The sequence below is a fragment of the Eptatretus burgeri genome, chromosome 1, assembly GCF_056783735.1.
Source record: "Eptatretus burgeri isolate ZD-2024b chromosome 1, Ebu_testis_v1, whole genome shotgun sequence".
Classification (NCBI taxonomy): domain Eukaryota; kingdom Metazoa; phylum Chordata; class Myxini; order Myxiniformes; family Myxinidae; genus Eptatretus; species Eptatretus burgeri.
In genome coordinates, this window is record NC_140961.1 from 20,712,488 (window position 1) to 20,733,018 (window position 20,531).

The window sequence follows — 20,531 nt, forward strand, 5'->3', positions numbered from 1 at the left end:
CTGATTGTGGTGAATGTTTCAGAAACATCATCAAAGACGTTCCAAGTCTGCCATGCAGTTTTCTTCCCTTTACCGCGGAAGGTAGACACGACGTCACATCCAGTGAACGCATGGAAGTATGGGATCCCTCGAGCTTTCTCAGACCCTATTGCAGAAACTACCTCATGGACTGGAATCCATCACACCTTGGCTCTTTGGCCAAAGGCAATCCACATGTTCTCAAGACCTAATTCCTGTAAGGATGGCAGTACAGATATTGCTATGACTAGTACATCCGTGTCATTAGCCTTAATGATAATGGACTTGCTACCATCAGTCGTTGCATCCCTGGCATGTACAAATATTCGAGTGTCAGCTTCTTCATGACAACATGGAGACACAGCATCCAGTGACTTCCTTGTGTTGCTAATGGCATCTTCTCCTTTTGTGACAATGACTGTGCTTGTCTGTGCTTCACACATCTTTTCCGCAAGGAAGTGAAACAGCTCAGTCTTGTTGCTGTCATCTCGAAGAAAGCTTCTCCAGTTACTTGGGGTCTTACTGGTTCCTGTCACTCTTCTTCTGATTCCTTGCCCCCTTTTTGACCTTGCCTCGGACTTCAGACTTGACTTATTGTACACATCAAACACTACGTCCACCCTCTTGTACCTGGCATCATAGGATTCCACCTTTGGGATGGTCTTCTTTTGCATAGTCATCAAATATCTTTGAAGTGCGTGGAGGTAGGGCATTGATAAGTGCTGAGCCATCAATGATGACTGCATCTCCCCTTGGTTCTCTGTCTGGGATGTTCACTTGCACTTGAAGAATTTCAGCCAGCTGTGACTTCAATTTTTTTTTCTTCAAAATTTGGATTATCAAATGGCCAATCGGGCAGATTTGATCAGAAAGCCCTGCAGAACAGAAATGCCAAATTTGATGCTTGTATCATAATTTGCACGATTTTTCTACTCTCTACTACACTATCTGTCAACATCACCAGGATGCTCATGTTCTTCCACTAATCCAACCCTGGTTAAACTTCCAAAATCCAGGTTGACTGTGCACCTCAATTATTTTATTCTTCACTTCTCCAGTCTACAGACCATCTTCCACAGGATGTATTGTTTCACTCTTCCCTCCAGGACTTCAATCATGCAGTGCCCCACAATCTTACGTCACTCCCAATTCTGACACATTATTTTTAGTACCCCCATTAACCTTGCTAGTTTCAGTGTTTCCTCCCTCCTTTCCTCTTTTCCTGTTCCTTCATTCACCTGATATTTGTCCCACTGTCAGTTCTATCTTGCTCCTGTTAAAGGAGAGAGTATGAGAGTTTGAGAGGAGCGGAGAGAAAAGGGAAAGCAGATTTGAAAATTAAGTGGGATGGAAGAGAGATTTCAGTCAAAAAAAAAAATTCCTTCCACTTTTTGATGGCAGGCACTTAAAACCGCGATGTCATTTTCCTACATTATATTTGGGTGGCACCGAATAGTGACAGTTTGCCCTCCCACCTCATTCTCCCTTTGTCACCCTCCCACACCACTCTCCCCCTTCGATCCTACATCTCCACCCTTTCATTTCAATGGTTTTGATCATATTTCTTCTTCCTTGTCCCCCACTTAACTCGTGGTTTTTGTTCACAACCTTGTTTCAATAACCCTCAGAGCATGATCCTCCTTTGTTCCTCTCCCCACCCCCTTCTTCATCCTCAAGCTGCTATGTTGGCATCACAGCTAACCCCCATGATGGAGAATGGTGAAATTGATGTGTACTGCTTTTGCTGTCTCAAGAATTACAATTCTGTAAAGCTCAAGGATGGACGGTGAGTTACTGGGTTAATGATTTATTTGTTTTTGTATTAAAATAATATTACTTTTGTGACCCCACACACGTGAAGCGGAAAGCGGTGTGAAGCAATTGTTTCCTGTCTGTCCGTCTGTCTGTCTGCTCGGGTCCAGTGATATATCGATATACTGGTATACTGAAAAAAAAAATCGGTATATCAACCAATCTAAGAAAGTTGTTTACAATCCTTAAAAAGCTTTGATGCACTTGGCGACGCCTGGAAAAGTGCAACGTAGGACGCACCAATAAGTAGGTACAGCAGGTTTTAATTTTTAACCCTCAGCATCCAAGCACCGTCGTACAAGCAATCACATTTTTCTTTGCCGTCATGGCTATTTTCAAAGCAATTGGTTATTTTATCTGAATATGGTGTGCTTTTAGAAACGGCCGGATTTATGTGTTGCGGGGCCCTGGGCCCTCGAAGTACGCGGGGCCCTCTCAGGGCCGCAGCCATTTTTACTTCATATATGCTTATAAGAGTATTCACTCCACCTCCTCAAATCCTCAACTGCCTTCTTCCTTGTCTCTTGTCCCCCCTCTCCCCCAGCACCACAGAGCCTTTTCTCCTCCTCATTCGGCCCCCTCCCCTCGCTATTCTGCAATACCCCACACTCCTTCAGCAACCCTCCTTACCTGTCCCCCTCGTCCCTTGTCCTACCCTCCCCCTCCCCTCCACCTCCTGCACCCAAAGCCTCCTCCCCTTCCTCTTCATTAAAAGTGTGGACCTCAAATATCCGGGGCCTTCGCTCAAACCTTTCAGATCTTTCCATACAGGTTGCCACTGACAAACCAGACATTATCTGCCTAACAAACTTTCCTCTCCCAAGACGTGTCTGACTCCCAAGTATCTCTCCCTGGCTACTCCCTCTTACGGTATGACAGACCTGAGCCTCGTCCTGGTGGAGGTGTTGCTCTATTCCTCACTCTCCATGCACTGCTCTCACTCCCCCACACCCCCAGGAATACCTCTGGCTTCGGCTTCCCCTCCACTCCCACCTCATGTTTATATGTGTACTGTACCGTCCACCGAACAGTGATGACTCCATCTACACCTCACTATCCGAAAACATGGACCATCTTCTATCTTCTCATCCAAACTCTCTCTTCCTCTTATGTGGTGACTTCAATTGTCATCACGCCAGTTGGCTAGGTGTGGGTACCTCTCTCACCTGCCATGGCACCTCAGCAAAAGCTTTCTGCGACTCATTGGGACTGACTCAATCGGTCAACTTCCCGACCCGGATCTCAACCAATGGTACTCCATCTCTTCTGGATCTGATTTTTGACAAATTTCCCTGACAATATCTGCTGCTCTTCCTTCGCTCCAATTGGTTCTTCTGACCACGTCCTTGTCAAAGTGGACATCTCTCTGGCTGTTATCAGAGAACCACCTCACCGCCGTCGAGTCTGGCATTTCACTCAAGCCGACTGGCAGGGTCTCCGAGCAGCCATCAAACTTACAGACTGGTCTCCTATCACTACTTTCTCAAACATCAACTCATCCTGAGAATTCTTTCAAAGAAACTTGCTCTCCCTCATGCACAGATTTATCCCCTCTCGTGTTCAGTTGTCTTACCCTTCCTCCCGCCCTTGGTTTACTGAAGCTTGTGGCGAGGCAGTTGTCCTGAAACAACTTGCCTTTGCCTCATGGAAAGCAAACCCAACTGAGGGCAATCTCAGTTCTTTCCACAAAGCTCGGAACAAGTGTGTATCTACCCTCAGGAGAGCCAGAAAACAACATCTTTCTCATCTCAAGTCTGAACTCTCAAACCTCTCTCCCTCCTCAAAATCCTGGTGGCGTTTAATCAAATCTGTTTCTGGTGTATGTTCCCCCTCCATCCCCTCCCTGACCTCAAATGGCCGCACTGCTGATTCCACACGTGATAAAGCTGAATGTCTAAACTCGGTGTTTGCAGCTAAATCTTGCGTCCTAAACCCATCACTATCTCTACCCACTTTACCCAGTCGCACCCAACTGTCCCTGGACTCTGTATCCTTTTCTGCTGACAAGGTGGAGAGCTTGCTTTCAAACCTCGAGTCAGATTCTGCAACCGGTCCAGACGGCATCAGCCCACGTGTCCTCAAAGCCTGCTCTTCTGCTCTTGCTCACCCTCTCTCTGTTCTATTCACCCTCTCATTTGCCCAAGGTCATCTGCCATCTGCTTGGAAATCTGCTAACATCACTGCCCTGTATAAAAAAGGTGCAAAAACAGATCCCTATAACTACAGACCAATCAGCCTTCTCCCAATCATCAGCAAGGTGATGGAATCCATCATCGCTTCAGACATGAAATCCTTCCTCTTCTCCAATGGCTTGATTTCCAATCATCAATTTGGTTTCAGACCAGGTCACTCTACCCTGGATATGCTGCTTCTGCTCTCCCATCAATGGATGGAGGTCGTCAATGCCAGACAGGAAATCCGAGCCGTATCCCTGGACATATCACGTGCTTTTGACACAGTCTGGCACCCTGCCCTACTCACCAAACTCTCTTCCCATGGTATTCAAGGCCATCTCCACTCATGGCTCGCAGACTTCCTCTCCTGTCGCAGTCAACGTGTGGCCCTCAATGGAGTTCTTTCATCCCCTCTTCCTGTGCAGGCTGGAGTTCCTCAAGGTGGCGTTCTGGGCCCTGTTCTTTTTCTGGTTTTCATCAATGATCTTCCGGACTCTGGAAAATCCTCTATTTCTCTTTGCCGACGACTCCACCCTCTGCCGTACCATCTGTCATCCCTCAGACCGGCAAGCAGCAGCTTCTTCGCTCACTGCAGATCTGGATAAAATCACAAACTGGTCTAACACGTGGAACATGTCTTTCAATCCAGACAAATCTCACACTCTCACTATGTCTCTTCGAAAGGACCATTTACAAACCCCCCCATCCACTTTCTCAACAATCCTCTGGAAGAAGTCTTTTCCCTCAAGCTTCTAGGTCTCACTATCTGCCATGACCTTTCCTGGGAAAGTCACATTTCCAACCTCGCCTCAAAAGCCAGTCGCCGACTGGGAATCCTCCGTCGTGCTCAGTCCTTCCTCGGCCCTCTTGAGCTCCTGACCACTTACAAAGCTTTTGTCCGTAGCCTGATGGAGTACTGCTCTCCCCTCTGGGCTGGTGCTCCTGCCTCCCACCTTTCTCGGCTTCACACTGTCGAAACCAGGGCATTTAAGATCATCGGCATCTCCCGCAATGAAGCTGAGTCTTTGGGCCTCTCACTCAATCACCGCAGGTTGGTCGGTGGTCTTTCTGTCTTCTACCGACTCCTCTCCAGCCTTGCCCCCCCTGCTCTCTCTGCGATTTGTCCCCACCACATTTCCACAGGGCGCTCAAGGTCTGCCAACAACCCCCTTCTGGTAAAACTACCAAAATCACGAATCACTGCTCATCTTCACTCTTCCATTCCTCTTTTTTCCCGCCTTTGGAATAAACTTCCTCACTCTATTCTTTCCCATTCTTCCCTCCAGGCTTTCAAAACAGCTGTTCACCACCACCTCTTATCTTCCCCCATCCAAATCCTCGATCTTTTCTACCCCCGATAATCCACCCAAGCCCACTTCCTTCATTTCTCCTGCTTTCCTTCCTGAAAGTCCCTGAAATGTCCATCTTCTCTTTGTCATGTTCCCTGTCCCATCCCCATCCCTCTCCCTTCCACAGTTCACCTAATGTGTCTGTTCCCCACTGTTTTGTCCCTTCCACTCCCGCCCCTCTTGTCTCATGCCTCCTTGCTGCGAGTTGTGTGTTAGCTCTCATACGAGCCTCGACCAAGGTATACAAAAAAATATATATATATATATATATATATATATATATATATATATATATATATATATATATATATATATATATATATATATATATATATATATATATATATATATATATATATATATATATATATATATATATATATATATATATATATATATATATATATATATATATATATATATATATATATATATATATGCACCAACCTCGGCTGGGCAAAAGAAAAAACCACGATTTATGTGTAAAAACATGTATTTCAGAAACTACTCGTAACAAAAGTTTTTATATACAAGAAACACCACTATGGATGAAAACAACGGAACAGAGAAAATAATCGCAAAACCAAAACGTGATGGTATCATCTCAAATCTCAATGCAGAAAGTTTTTTTTTTTTGTCGTTTTTGCAGATATGATTGCATTATTGAACACTTTGTGGTAATTGCTACAATATATTTGCGAGATGTTAAAAACCTACAGAATCTTTTATCTTCTTTTATGCCTGCGCAGTACATAGCAAACATAGATTCAGGGCGGGCGTGTAATTTTGCAAAAATGAAATCGAGACGGCCATAGCTTGCTGGGATTGGGAAAACCCTCACTTTTTTCGTGTGACCTATTTCTGTGGTAGACCTTAAGATTGCGCTCTTATGATCAGTGGAAAGGAAAAAAAGTAAGTTCAAAGATGTAAAATAAATGACAAACATAACCAAACAGATGCCAAATTAACAGGGATATTGAGTATTTGTTTCGTGATTCACTGACCATTTACACAAACGAACTAGATTTTTTTTCACAAACAAACAAAAGGGGGAAAATAGCAAAATTTCTTGTAATCTTTGCGTTTGCGGGGGCCCCTGGGAGGTGCAGGGCCCTGGGCCGTGGCCCTGTGGGCCCTGCCCTAAATCCGGCCCTGTTTAGAAAGCTTGCGCTGATTACCAAACACTGTGATCCATGAAATTGATTCCGGCCTGTGCCGATTACTGATATCGATACTTTACATGTTGTCGGGCACTGAACGAGCTTTTTACTGAGCGGTATTTATAAAGCTTTTTCCTGAGATTGGGATCAGTATGAGAATCCATAAAAATTGAAAGTCCTGCTAAATTGCAGGTTCATGATCCGTTTCATGTTCTGTAAAATTCAATTGAAACTAAGTATTTCCTCGATCATAGACTGACGTCTGCAGACAGGCCAACAGAGAACCGATTTATACACCCCTCTTTTCGCTTTCACGTGCACGGAGTGATAATTAGGATATGAGGCCCATTGCTTTGCTGATGGGAATACCGATCTTTGTGTAATTGGGGGAGGGGTGTTGTTTTTGTGCTCCTTGCATGTACTTTTACATATTGTTGTATTGCTTCAAGAAGTTTTATTATACAGGAAGTCTGGAATCATAGGGATATTTATTTTACAATTTTATTAAAATAATTGCTCCAATTGCAAACCACTGACGGGCACGCACATAATTCTTGCATCGAGGTTTCTTTGAACTTCTCTACACAATTACACTGATTTTTATTTTTTTAATTTTTTTTTAGCACATTCACTTCTGATGTCATTCTTTGGATCCTCAATGATACGTGGTCTCTTGGTATAAAGCACTGATTTCAGGTGTTCCCAAAGAAAAAGGTCTTGTTATTAAAACTTGACTACGTGGGGGATATTCTATTGGTCCACGATATCCTATCCACCTCAAACACATCGTCTCAAGAAAATAATAATTATATGTATATGTATATATATATATATATATATATATATATATATATATATATATATATATATATATATATATATATATATATATATATATATATATATATATAATCCTATGATTTCAGGACTTTTGAAACGGCCCGTATCAGGAAGTTGCTTGACTTCCTCTGTACGTATGCAGCGGACGCTCCGTGGGTTTAATACTAGAAATCCTCACAAAGAAATCTGCCAAGATACAAACTTCTAAACCTATAAAGTACCTACGAGCATTGGCTGAAGGATTTCACATCCGATAACACTTGTGAAACCTTTGCACAGCATCGCTGAACTACAAAACTGACCGACTCAAAAATAGCCTGATTGTCATTCTGGTTATTGTTATTTTTCAAACAACCTAACTCAAAGTTTGTTTCAGGTAAGGACTTTGTTTGTGCACAAATCTACTGCATTTTATTGTGCAAAGGTCCAAAATTTTCACAATTTGCAAAGATTCCCCGAAAAGTAGGCAAAACTGCTTAACAGCATATCGGAATATGAAGGGAAATGGGTGGGTGGGACCACACCTGTCAATCAGCCTGGTGGGGAGGGGGCTACGGTAACAATTACCTGAGGGCCAATCACACCTAAATGGGTGTGGTTAACTGTAAGATGATGTACATTCTGACAGTGACAACAGAAATCCACTTTTTATAATTGGTGTGGTTAATCGTAGGATATTACATTGTCCAACAATTATTGTTGCCAGATCTACGATAATTATACATACTAGTAGATACCCGTCTACGACAGGTATGGGGCACAGGACGGATCACAATACTCGGTTACGGTAGTTTCTTTGGATGGTTTGCGCTGCATTCTGAATCAGTTCATATTGGTGGCGTGTCTGGGGCCCATGGTAGCGTTTGAGACCGGTCGCTTTAGATTGTTGGCCTTAACACATAGTGCCGGATGAGTAACATGAACAATTTGACATATTCATCGTTTCTATATTACCTCCATCAACAGATTAACAACATGGCAGGATAAAAGTCGTAAATGCTGAGTTGAACAAACATCCTGAACTCATGGACTTAGTTAACTAAAGCACGTCGTCTGGGACCCGGCTGTTGGATTGCCGCGGAACACTGCTGATTGTGACTTCATCGATTCCCTCTGAAAATTCTACCTATATTCGATTTTTTTTGAATCTGCTATTACCTGCATAAATACATGGAACACATAATGTGAAGATTTCGGAAGTATGAAGAGAATATGTTCGGAGAAAAGTGTTAAAAGTTCCAGGCTTATGCCCATTATATTATGATTGTCGTGTCCGGGGGGGGGGGGGGGTTGCCCATACCTGGACGGATAGCCAAACAGTTCTACCTTTTGGAGGCGAACACTTGATCCTTTAAGATTATGGCGCGTGCAGGATGAGGATGGCAAAGTCGCTCACCAGGGCGGAAGCACGAGGGTTTGTACTCGAACCTACAACAAGTAGACAACACAAGTTACTTAAATAAATCACACCATTTGAAAGCCTTTATCCCTGAGCAGGGGTCAGCTTTTTGCGGGCTCCAATCATGGTACCCTTTTTTGTGGCCGGATGCCTTTCCTAATGCCAACCCTTTAGTCGCCTTCGACCCTGCAGGGGTAATTACCAGTATACTGGTGCTCATTTTGCCGACCTTCAGAAGGATGACAGGCTGAGTCAACCCCCCAGATGCCAACTCAGCAGCCAGTGGGGCTCAAACTCAGGACCCCAAGGATCCCAAGTCACCGCCTTAACCACAAAGCCACATCAGGCTCATAAGTAACTTGAATAAATATGGGGGTTTAATGAAAATAAATCGAATATTTACAATGGTAATTCAAAGTGTAATAATAAAAACGGAACATGAGGTAAACAAAATCAAATTTTGAGGTGCCTCGCCACAAACTTTAATACAGACAAGGGGACAGAATAAATAAATAATCAAAGAAAAATCTTCCCTTTCTCCCGGCACTTAGCTGTGTGCCCAGAGATGAGCCAAACTTGAAGTTCGCCAAACCGCATCGTCACCGCGCAGGAAAATGCGCCCAAACCTTGCGCCAAGCAGCTCTCAGCAGGAAGCATATGGGAGGTAATTTGGGTGGTGATTCTCGATACCAGGGCTCAGAAACCGCCGTGCAGCTTTTTTTTCACGATCGCACTTGCCGCCGCTGCTCCTCTTCCAAATGGCACCGCCTTCTTCCCCGATGGCACAACACGAGGCTTCGAGGCGTGGTCTCATACGACCCAGTGAACAGTCAATGGCCAGCAACTTGCTCAATCCTGTGGGCAAATCCGCCCCAGCGCTAACATGAGAATCATGCAGCCTTCTTCACCGAGTCGAGGGGAAGCTGGAAAACGAGACCTCCGTCTCCAAGCACATACCTCACAGAACCTTGTGTCCCGACTCCGATCCTAACTCCCTTCCTCCTCTCTGATGTCACGCCCATTAATCATCCACTCCAGGGTCGTGGATTACTAGGTGTCCTTCCTGGAGGAGGGGTTTTCGCCTGCTCGGAAATGTCCAGCTCGGTTGTTGTTTTAAGGATGTGATTCCTTTCTATCGCCGGTCTTGAGATGCAAGACCATAGAAAAAGCTCACGGGGGGCAATCACAATACTGGGAGAAATTTGCCTTAGACCCTAAGTAATTTAACACAGCACCATCCCCCATGTGGTGACACGTAACACTTAAGCTCATGGTCTCCCTATTTAATTTACATCGAGATGTCTCCTACACTTCCACTGACCAAACTACTCCATGCATTCCTAAATTCCTCCATCTACCCCCACAACCTTAACAATATTATTACAAATATATAATAATAATAGCAATTTTTATGCAGGTTCCAAAAATATGCAATGTTTCATGATTTATTCATATGACGTATGTATCATTGATGCACGGTATTTTTCAAAGTATTCCCACATGCCCCCCCCCCCATGATAACGGTTATTTTACTTCCAACTTCAACTTGCATTAAAAATGATTTTGTTTTAAAGCGAGATCAGTATTGGTAATCTACGTGAGTCGGAATCTACCGGTATCGCTTTCATTCCGGTTCCGTTGTCACAGATCACTGCCTCGACACAGGGTTTCCAAAGCACACCCAATTCATTTAAATAATTACCAATTGGCAATTGCTTTAAAACCAGCCACGGGGGGGGGGGGGGGAAAGAAAAATGTGTAACTAGTTTAAACATACTGTACTTACTTCCTGTTACGTCTTGACGTCATACGTTTCACTGTTCCTGTTCAATGTTTAGCCGAGTGCATCAAAGCTTTTTAAATCATGTACGAAATTTAAGGCTTGTAAACCCCTTTGTTCGATTTGTTGATGTCCCATTTTTTTTTCGATATACTGGTATATCGATATGAAAAAATTATATCAACGAGCAGAGTACCCGCCCTACTGGCGATCTTGTTCCGAGAATTCCTCATTCTTCTGATGCATACCTTTATTTGGGCGGTGTATAGGCAAGTGACAGCTCTATGTAGGAAAAAATATAACACTGGTTACGTGCATGAAGCAAAAAATACCCACTGCTTTTTAATTCAAAACACTTCACTGTACTGGAAAACGTAGGGACTGAAATACTGTACTATAAATGGTGGAGATTTGTAATATCCTCTTCCACCTGGAGGTGGCAGTACACAATAAACATTTACTTAGAGAATTTGTATCCGTCACTTATCCCCACCAAGACCACCAGCAAAGATTAAAAAAAAAACACCCCGATGCATTAATTGGGGTCATGCTTATCCTCTGGAGTCAGCCTGGATGTAATTGATTCAGAACTGTAGGAGGAGTAGCCTGACAAACAAACCCACAAACACCGGTCCATGAATTATAGTAAGGATAACCGGTATATCGATATATCATTGGACCGTACAGCATACCACTTTATCAGAATTGTCACGGCAGAATCTTTCCTACGTCAGCTGATAAAACCTACCATCAAAAGCCTGCATTGTGGTAGTACGCTTTTGAGCTTCCTTAGCACCTTTGAAGTACACATTTAGTTTTTGGGGTTTTTTTATACCACGCAAGAGTTCCTGCGTACCAGTTATCTGAACCCCTGCATATGGCTTATCTGGTTCCAAAGATATTGCATTGTAGTTTTTCAGTGGCTATCTTGGATTTAGAGGTGAAGATTATCTTCAAACTATAAAATGACCATCCCATTGCATTTCTCACCTTAAAATCAATGGAAAAACGACACCGCATTCATGCTTGTGGTGTATTTGGTTCAAAAGACACGATTCATCTTATTTCCATGATGGCTGTCTGTGGCCATTTTTGGATTTTGCACTCTGGTGGATCTCGCCGACATTTCTGGGAGGTGCAGAGGAGCTTATTTTTCGCTTATCTGGAATTTACATTCCAGATAAAGTATTGTCATCGCGCTCCGTCCATCCGTCGACTTCTCCGGCCAAACCGCTGAGCTGATCCGGCTGAAATTTTGCAGCAACATTCCTCTCCTGCTCTCCTGACTGGTAACAGGAATTGCAATGCTCGTTCCAGTCACATGACCAAGTCAGTCCAAATGGTCAACTTAGTAAGTTTGTTCAAAAATTTTCTCTAGACCCACTGGTGAGAATGCGACCAAATTTGGGTTTCAATATTAGGATAGGGTCTTGATGTTAAATTGCAGAGGCCATGCTGATCACATGACCAGAAGTGTTTCAAAATGGCTGACTTGATCAATCTTTGTGGAAAATCACATAAATGCCTTCAAAAATCTTCTTCTCCAGACCCACCGGTCAGAATTCTACGAAATGTGCATGACATTAGGCCAGGGCCCAGATAAGTTGCAAGTGCAGTGGTCCTATATATATATAATATATATATATATATATATATATATATATATATATATATAATTTTTTTTTCCAAACGGTCTAAGGTGGCCAAATCCATGATAAAAGAATGGTCACAAATTCCACCAAAATGACCTACTTGTAACAGACAAGACAGACAGGAGTGAAAATATAATCTCCTTCCACCTTTGGTGGCGGAAGTAATAATATAAACGTTACCGTTAGAACCGCTACATCAAACTCTTAATCCTGCTAAAAGGTAATTTTGTGATTAAACAAACGACGCTTCAAAACTTTGAAATACAGTATTTGTTCCAAGTAAATACATAATTAGCTTTCCAATGGTAACGGTAAATAGTGCTATACACCACTACACCTACACCACTATATACACACACAGATGGGTGTTGCTCCTTTTAGAAATGAAAGATTGTAAGGAAGTTAATGCTGATGGTGGAGAATCGATATCAAGGAAAAAAAGACACCTTGACACACCTTTCAAACATTGGTCTCTGGCAGTATGCTGGACTTAATGATATACTATGCTTTGTTTCCAACTGATAATCTTTGCCACTTAAAAATCGGGAACTTCAGAGTGTCTCCGAGTCGTGGTGTAGCATTGAGATACCTGCTCGAGACTGCAGGCATCTTGAACCAGTTTGTTAATTCTGTGAATGTATTGTATCACGATGGATGCTTCCACCTTTGATAGACAAATATAAAATTCAAAAGCTTGATCATACAAAGAGGGATTTGAGCATCGTGCAGTAGAAAACCATCTGCATACATTTTACCACACCGTTTTTGTCTTTTAGTACCCAATATATATAGTGTAGTTGGACATTGCTTGACCCAAGCATTCGCTCTCTTCCACAGGACTGTTGTTAATGTTATTGAGTTGGAAGTTCTCCAGCAGTCAGATTGCCAAGTTGGAAACCCACAACCTTATACTGCAATCTCAACTCAAAACAATGATCCAGCAACAACCACCCAAGCCGCATTATCTGTGAGACAAGGTGAGTATGCCATACTGCTGTGGAGTAATGCCTGTATGACAAAACCTTTTGACAAGCTCTACAGTTTCATGATGTTGTCACCAATTCGTCCACTCACCAATTTGTCCACTATCTCATCCATTGGTGTCCTCTAATCAATTGAAAGATCAAATACTGCATTAGGGTCCTCAGAAGGAGCCTGGATAAGCAAAGAGCAAAGATGGATTCATCAGGAGAAGCCTGGATAGGATTCGGGTTTCATTTACTTACTACTACTCTACCCTCAAACCCATCCAGGTGCAGCCAAGTAAATGTTACAAAAATAACCCAATTATTATTTATAAAATTCACTACTCCTTCGATAGAAAAAGAGAGAAATTGAGAGCAAAAGAGAGGAAAATGAACAAAAAGAAAAGAAAAATCATGAATTGGAATTCATAAAGAGAAATGTGACAAAGTAGAAAGAAAATACATTTCTGTTTGAGAAGTTTCAAAGTTTGTTTTCTATTTGAATAGATTAATCTCAAGTGACTTAGAAACTCCCTAAGTCTCATTGCCTCTGATTGTATTATCGGGAGTCAGGAAGTGATGTACAGGGTGACCTGAAAGCCGCTTTAACCCTCCCCAGTTAAAGCATTAGTTCTTAAACTCAATATAATATACAGGTTTTATTGTGTAGGACTTACAATAATTAATCGGTCATTATATCTGGGTGCGCTCCATCATTCTTCTTCCATCACTGAATTTGTCACAAAGTCCTTTTAGACATATTGTTTAGCATTTTTGGAGTCACCTGTATGAAGGAAGCCATGACTGCCATGCAAAATTCTTCAATCGTCCTATACTGGCTTGTCATATGTTCTTGAGGAAGCGCCACAAAGAGTTGTCTGGTGGCTATGGTTGATGAGCTGGTGATGTTAGTGATCCATATCCAATCCATCATTGAGATAGTTATGAACATGCAAAGCAAAATGTGCAGATGCACCATCTTGTTGAAATCAAACACCTTCAGCTATTCCTGCAGTGCCAGATAAAAGCTCGATCTTGTGGTATTTGTGAATAAGCATGAGTAAATGCCTATACATGAAAGAGTAAAATTGATGGTTATAAGTTTGCTGTAACACATTGGTAAACTGTAAAATAAACTGCTTGATGTAATGAGCTAATTTTGACTATAGACTATTTTGAACGTGTGTGTGTGTGTGTGTGTGTGTGTGTGTGTGTGTGTGTGTGTGTGTGTGTGTGTGTGTGTGTGTGTGTGTGTGTGTGTGTGTGTGTGTGTGTGTGTGTGTGTGTGTGTGTCATTGTGGGCCGGGGGTCTGGCGGAGAACGACCACTAGGTGGGGGAATTTACGTCGATTCCCACCAGACCCCCCGGAGTTGTAGGCCGTCGCTCACGGGCAATTCTGTGACGTGGCGGGTCGCTTAACCGACCGTGGATGCCAATACCTCAACCGCGTGGCATAAGGTCTTCCTGTCGAGAACCAAGTTACCTAATTAACCACGCGGTTTCAACTACTGGGGAACCACACCCTCTGTATGCCTTGCCCGAACCGGATCACTCTTCCAACTACCTTTCCGGATCGAATGCAGTCGAGCGGCCTGCCAAGGACGTACCGGATTGAAGGAACGGATTATCGGGAATAAAGAACTGGCTAAACTCACATTCGAACCATGCTGGACCAATGGAGGAAAAGACAAAAACGAGCTGGGAACATTTCTACAATTATTTATTTACAATAAAGCGAGGAAAAGCATGTGGCACAAGAAAAAGGTTCATTGGGTATGTTACGCAGGGAAAGATAAGAGAGGTGTGGTGCGACAATTATGCAAGCGACTTATGAAAGCAGACACAGTGCAGACTTGAGGCGAGAATAATAAAAGCAACAATCACAACAGTAAAGATCTTCAACGCTTATCTAACGGACAGGCGCCAACACTCTCAGACACGCACTCAGACAAAATAAACCCAATGAAAAGGAGAGGACTTTTGCAGCCAGGGAGGGAGGGAGTTGAGGTCACAGTTTTCGGTACCTGAGCGTTTCGAGGGGGAGGGATTCTGCTTGGTGCGGCACCCGACAAAAGTTGTGCAGTTCAGTCCACAGCCACACATGTGGTAATCGTGTCTGGCGGAGTTCAAAGAGGCGAGAGATGAGTAGTTGGCAGGACCAGATTCGAGGCTTGGTCGAGGTCCTTCGTATCCACCAACTCTGACTTCTCCCTTTCAAAAACCAACTGTGACCTTTCAAATCCAACGACAACCTTCCCTCGCATCCAACTCAACTCTGAGGATTGTCCCGTACTTTTTAGATCACGGAATTCGGGGTGGAGTCATGGCGAAGCCTAAGTCATTGTCCTTCCCGATTGGACCGGGCCTTCATGTGGTCAGCCTTTATGGACAGGGTTTCGGCCAGACACTGGTAAGGACCTCCCACACCGCCGTGTCTGGGTTTGGAAAGGTGGAAGCCGATGCGGTTTTCACAGCGAACTTCGGGATTCTGCCTCAGAAAACGAGACTCCGGAGACAGCGGGTAGACGGTGGAAGCGCTTGTCCAGCCCAAAGTGCCTGTCGGGATTTGGGCTCAGGAGACTAGACGAGGGTAGCAAGCGAGATGAAGGTACCGTGGATCAAATAAAAGGGGAAATAAAATAAAAGGGGAGAAAATGATTTATTAACCTAACTGAAAGCAATTACAATACACCCCTTTGCTTTCCCACTAAATAAAAGGAAGGGATCTCTCTGCACGTATACTAATTGCATCACAAACTCGGGACAACTGTCTGTTGCATGTATACAGTTCCTAGAACCGTAACTACATATATGTATGTGTGTATGTATATATATATATATATATATATATATATATATGTATATATATGTATATATATATATATATATATATATATATGTATATATATATATATGTATATATATATGTATATATATATATATATATGTATATATATATATATATGTGTATATATATATGTATATATATGTGTATATATGTATATATATATATATATGTGTATATATATATGTATATATATATATATATATGTGTATATATATATATATATATATATGTGTATATATATATATATATATATATATATATATATGTATATATATGTATATATATATATATACACATACACAGGGTAGCCCGAAAGTTGCTTTACCCCTGATAAATTTCTCTCACTTCCCTCCGTCTCTTCCCCTCTGCCGTTGCCCGCTATGGTATGCGGAAACACTGACTCAGAAGAATGATGGAGCACATAGATGCAATGACAAATTAATTTTTGTAAGTACTGCACACTGAAACCTGTATATTAAAAGTGTTCAAGAACAATGCTTCACTAGGAAGGGTAAAGTGACTTTCAGGCACCCTGTATGTATGTATACAGCTCTGGAAAAAATTAAGAAACCACTGCAAAATTATCAGTTTTTCTGGTTTTACTATGTATAGGTATGTGTTTGAGTTAAATGAACATTTTTATTTTATTCTATAAACAACTGACAACATTTTTCCCAAATTCCGAATAAAAAATATTGTCATTTAGAGCATTTATTTGCATAAAATGACAACTGGTCAAAATAACAACAAAGATTCAGTGTTTTCAGGATAGCCTGGTGTTGGCGCAGTGGTTAGGGCAACGGCTTGGGATCCAAAAGGTCCTGAGTTCAAGCCCCGTTGAGCCACTGAATTAATACACCAAGGGGTTGACTCAGCCTGTCATCCTTCCGAGGTCGGCGAAATGAGTACCAGTGTACTGGGCCGGTGTATACCCTGGTTAAAATAGGTGTACCATATCCCTGTATCCTAAGAGGCGACCAGGGTTGCGTCAGGAAGGGCATCCGGCGTAAAACATGTGCCAAATCACTATGCGGATCATACGGATGATCCGCTGTGGCGACCCCTAAAGGGAGCAGCCGAAAGAAGAAGAAGAAGAAGAAGATTCAGTGTTTTCAGACCTCAAATAATACAAACAAAACAAGTTCATATTAATTTTTAAACAACACAATACTCGTGTTTTAACGTAGGAAGAGTTCAGAAATCAATATTTTGTGGAATAACCCTGATTTTCAATCGCAGCTTTCATGCGTCTTGGCATGCTCTCCACCAGTCTTTCACATTGCTGTTGGGTGACTTTATGCCACTCCTGGCGCAAAAATTCAAGCAGCTCGGCTTTGTTTGATGGCTTTTGACCATCCATCTTCCTCTTGATCACATTCCAGAGGTTTTCAATGGGGTTCAGGTCTGGAGATTGAGCTGGCCATGACAGGGTCTTGATCTGATGGTCCTCCGTCCACACCTTGATTGACCTGGCTGTGTGGCATGGAGCATTGTCCTGCTGGAAAAACCAATCCTCAGAGTTGGGGAACATTGTCAGAGCAGAAGGAAGCAAGTGTTCTTCCAGGACAACCTTGTACGTGGCTTGATTCATAAGTGCTTCACAAAGCCTTGCTGAACCACCCCGAGATCATCACCAATCCTCCACCACATTTCACAGTGGGTGTGAGACACTGTGGCTTGTAGGCCTCTCCAGGTCTCCGTCTAACCATTAGATGACAAGGTGTTGGGCAAAGCTAAAAATTGGACTCGTCAGAGAAGATGACCTTACTCCAGTCCTCTACGGTCCAATCCTTATGGTCTTTTGCAAACCTCAGCCTGGCTCTTCTTTGCTTCTCATTGATGAAGGGCTTTTTTCTAGCTTTGCATGACTTCAGTCCTGCCCCGAGGAGCCTGTTTCGAACCGTCCTCACCGTGCACTTAACCCCAGCTGCCGTTTGCCATTCTTTTTGTAGGTCACTTGATGTCATGCTACGGTTGTTGAGTGACATTCGAATGAGTTGGTGGTCATCCCGGTCAGTGGAAAGTCGTTTTCGCCCTCTGCCAGTCTGTAGCTTTGTTGTCCCCAATGCCTGCTGCTTGACCTTGTTCTTATGAACCGCCGTCTTTGAAATTTTAAGGATTGAAGCAACGTGACACTCACTGTATCCCTCTGCCAGTAAAGCCAGAATTGAACCCTTCTTTTCCTCACTCAAAACTTTTCTTTTCAACTCTTTTGGCATGGTCAATAGTTATTTTTTTGATTCCAATTACTTTTGAGGTACGACTAACACTGTTTTTGCCATCCAGCTGGTCCTATTGCAAGAGGATAGTGATGACCACAGCAGTGGTTTTTATTCTTTTCCTTGTTAAATAAGATTTGGTTCAGGTGATCACCTAATGACCTAATCAGTACCTCACGAAGTAGAACGAGGTGTGCCTGTGTTGGAATTCAACAGACACTGGAATGGAATGGCTGCCATACATGTAGAGATGCTGATTTAAAGAAAATTTTGGAGTGGTCTCTTATTTTATTCCAGAGGTGTGTGTGTGTGTGTGTGTGTGTGTGTGTGTGTGTGCGTGTGCGTGTGCGTGTGCGTGTGCGTGTGCGTGTGCGTGTGCGTGTGCGTGTGCGCGTGCGCGTGCGCGTGCGTGTGCGTGTGCGCGCGTGCGTGCGTGCGTGCGTGCGTATATATATATATATATATATATATATATATATATACTTGAGAAATTCAGCATGGGAAAAGCGACCTTTGGGCCACCCTGTGTCTCTACCAACTGTCCTCAAGTGATTATGGTTTCCGGAGGAGGCATTAGGTGTTTAGTCTTGGTGTTTATGGTGTTTTGCTTTTTGAAGGACTAGCAAGTTGCCTGTGCCCACACGAGATGCCAAATGGGGTAAGGATGTAGATGGCAAAAATGCAAATGGCTTCTGTCATCGAGCCAGCAAGCTGGGAGCAGCAATTGTCATTTTTTTCCACATCTGATATTTAAATGCTCTAATGGCAGCGAGGTGCTCCATTTGAAACTGTTCGATTATATGTAGCTTTAAAATTGTGTCAAAGCCAGTAACCAATTGTAAATAGGAGGATAATTTTTCCCTTATTTAATTTACTATTATTATTTAATTTATTTATTTTCAATTTCCAATTGTATGGTATTTAATTATTTTTTTTCCCCCAAATTTTTGATGATGAAAATTTTCAATTTACTAATTTAATTTCATTTTTATGTTTTTTTTTTATGGTTCCTAGAGGGGCATTAAGTGTTGAGTCTTGTTGTCCATGGTGTCCCACTTTTTTGAAGAAAATAAATGAGTTTGTTTTCATTTTGAGGCAAAATTCCAAGTGCTACCAATTGACTAGTATTATGAGTTGGCCATACGGTACATCATTAGCGATCGCAGCCCTCTAGTTTATTCCGGTTGTGATAACGTGCACATGATTTAATATCCTTGCCTTTTCCTTTTCACCATTTTATGATTGCGATCACGTTGATCGTGTTTCCCCATTTGTGGCCGATCTACCTTGCTGTCTATGCGACAGGGCCGAATTGTAAGTAACCATCTTGATGTTGACTATCTTGCATCCATTTCTGCTCGGTTTAAGGTATAAATCCAGTTGGTAACATTTGAGCTTACCTGGTCGCCATTTCCTTTTGTTTTACCTTTCTCTTTCTAGCACGTGCCCTTTGCATACCAAATTTGCCTTCATGTCTGTTTTTAGAACCAGGCATAACTATAGCCATCAATTTCATGGTTTGCTGATCCACAGACATTCCTTGTCTTTATCAGTTTACTCTACACATTGCCCATTGTGCTGTAAAGGTGAAATCCAACTTTTGGATTTCTGTTTATGGTAGCACATTAAATATACACTGTTCTGATAATTTATTGAACTTCAAAACTAAATGTTTCTTTAAAAAATAAAAACTTGCTGGCACTCAGAGCCACAGTAAATGAGTTGCAAAACTCTTTCAGCTGATCAGATAATCTGAACTTGTAAACGTGGGTTGTATTTCACAATATACTCTAGTCAGAATGTGTATATGTGATGTTTTGAAAAACAGCACATAACCGACCTTTTATAAAGGCAAATAAATATACACTTAAAGTTTTTAAATGCAATTGATGATACACTTTGCAGTTGCAGCAATAATTATAAGAAATATGGACCTTTAAAGTTGATTTGAATTCATTACAGGAATTTAGATTCATACACATATATTGATTTATATATTCTCCATTAAGCTTTTAATTATTTGACAATGTCGTTTTAATAATGATTTTTTATTACAATGTGTTAATTGATTAATGACTGCGAAATTGAGTCTTGCATTTGTGTATGGGAAGGGTGACATCTTGTGCCAAGCTTCGTGCATTACATTGAGATCTCCAAAACCACACATCTCAACCTTTTCTTACCATTTGAGATTTGTCTGCGGAATTATAAATGCTTTACAAAATGTTTACAAGTCTCTAATAATCTGCTAAAAAGATTGTTAATTGTACAAGGAAGCTTCTTTAGAGATGTTTTGTTTAATCCCTGGATCCGG

The 20,531-nt window shown here is 42.2% G+C and overlaps 1 protein-coding gene across 3 annotated transcripts in view; it reads left to right on the plus strand.

Moving 5' to 3' along the window:
- Nucleotides 1-20,531, plus strand: part of RPA1 (replication protein A1) — a 61,934-nt gene that overhangs the window by 7,272 nt on the left and 34,131 nt on the right. For 2 of the 3 annotated variants that reach the window (XM_085874252.1, XM_085874261.1), the window contains 2 exons: nt 1,696-1,804; nt 13,022-13,161. In XM_085874252.1, coding sequence (XP_085730378.1) covers nt 1,696-1,804; nt 13,022-13,161 — 249 coding nt within the window. Of the gene's footprint in view, nt 1-1,695; nt 1,805-13,021; nt 13,162-19,321; nt 19,532-20,531 lie in introns of those variants that run through there. The other variant, XM_085874269.1, reaches the window with a different exon arrangement.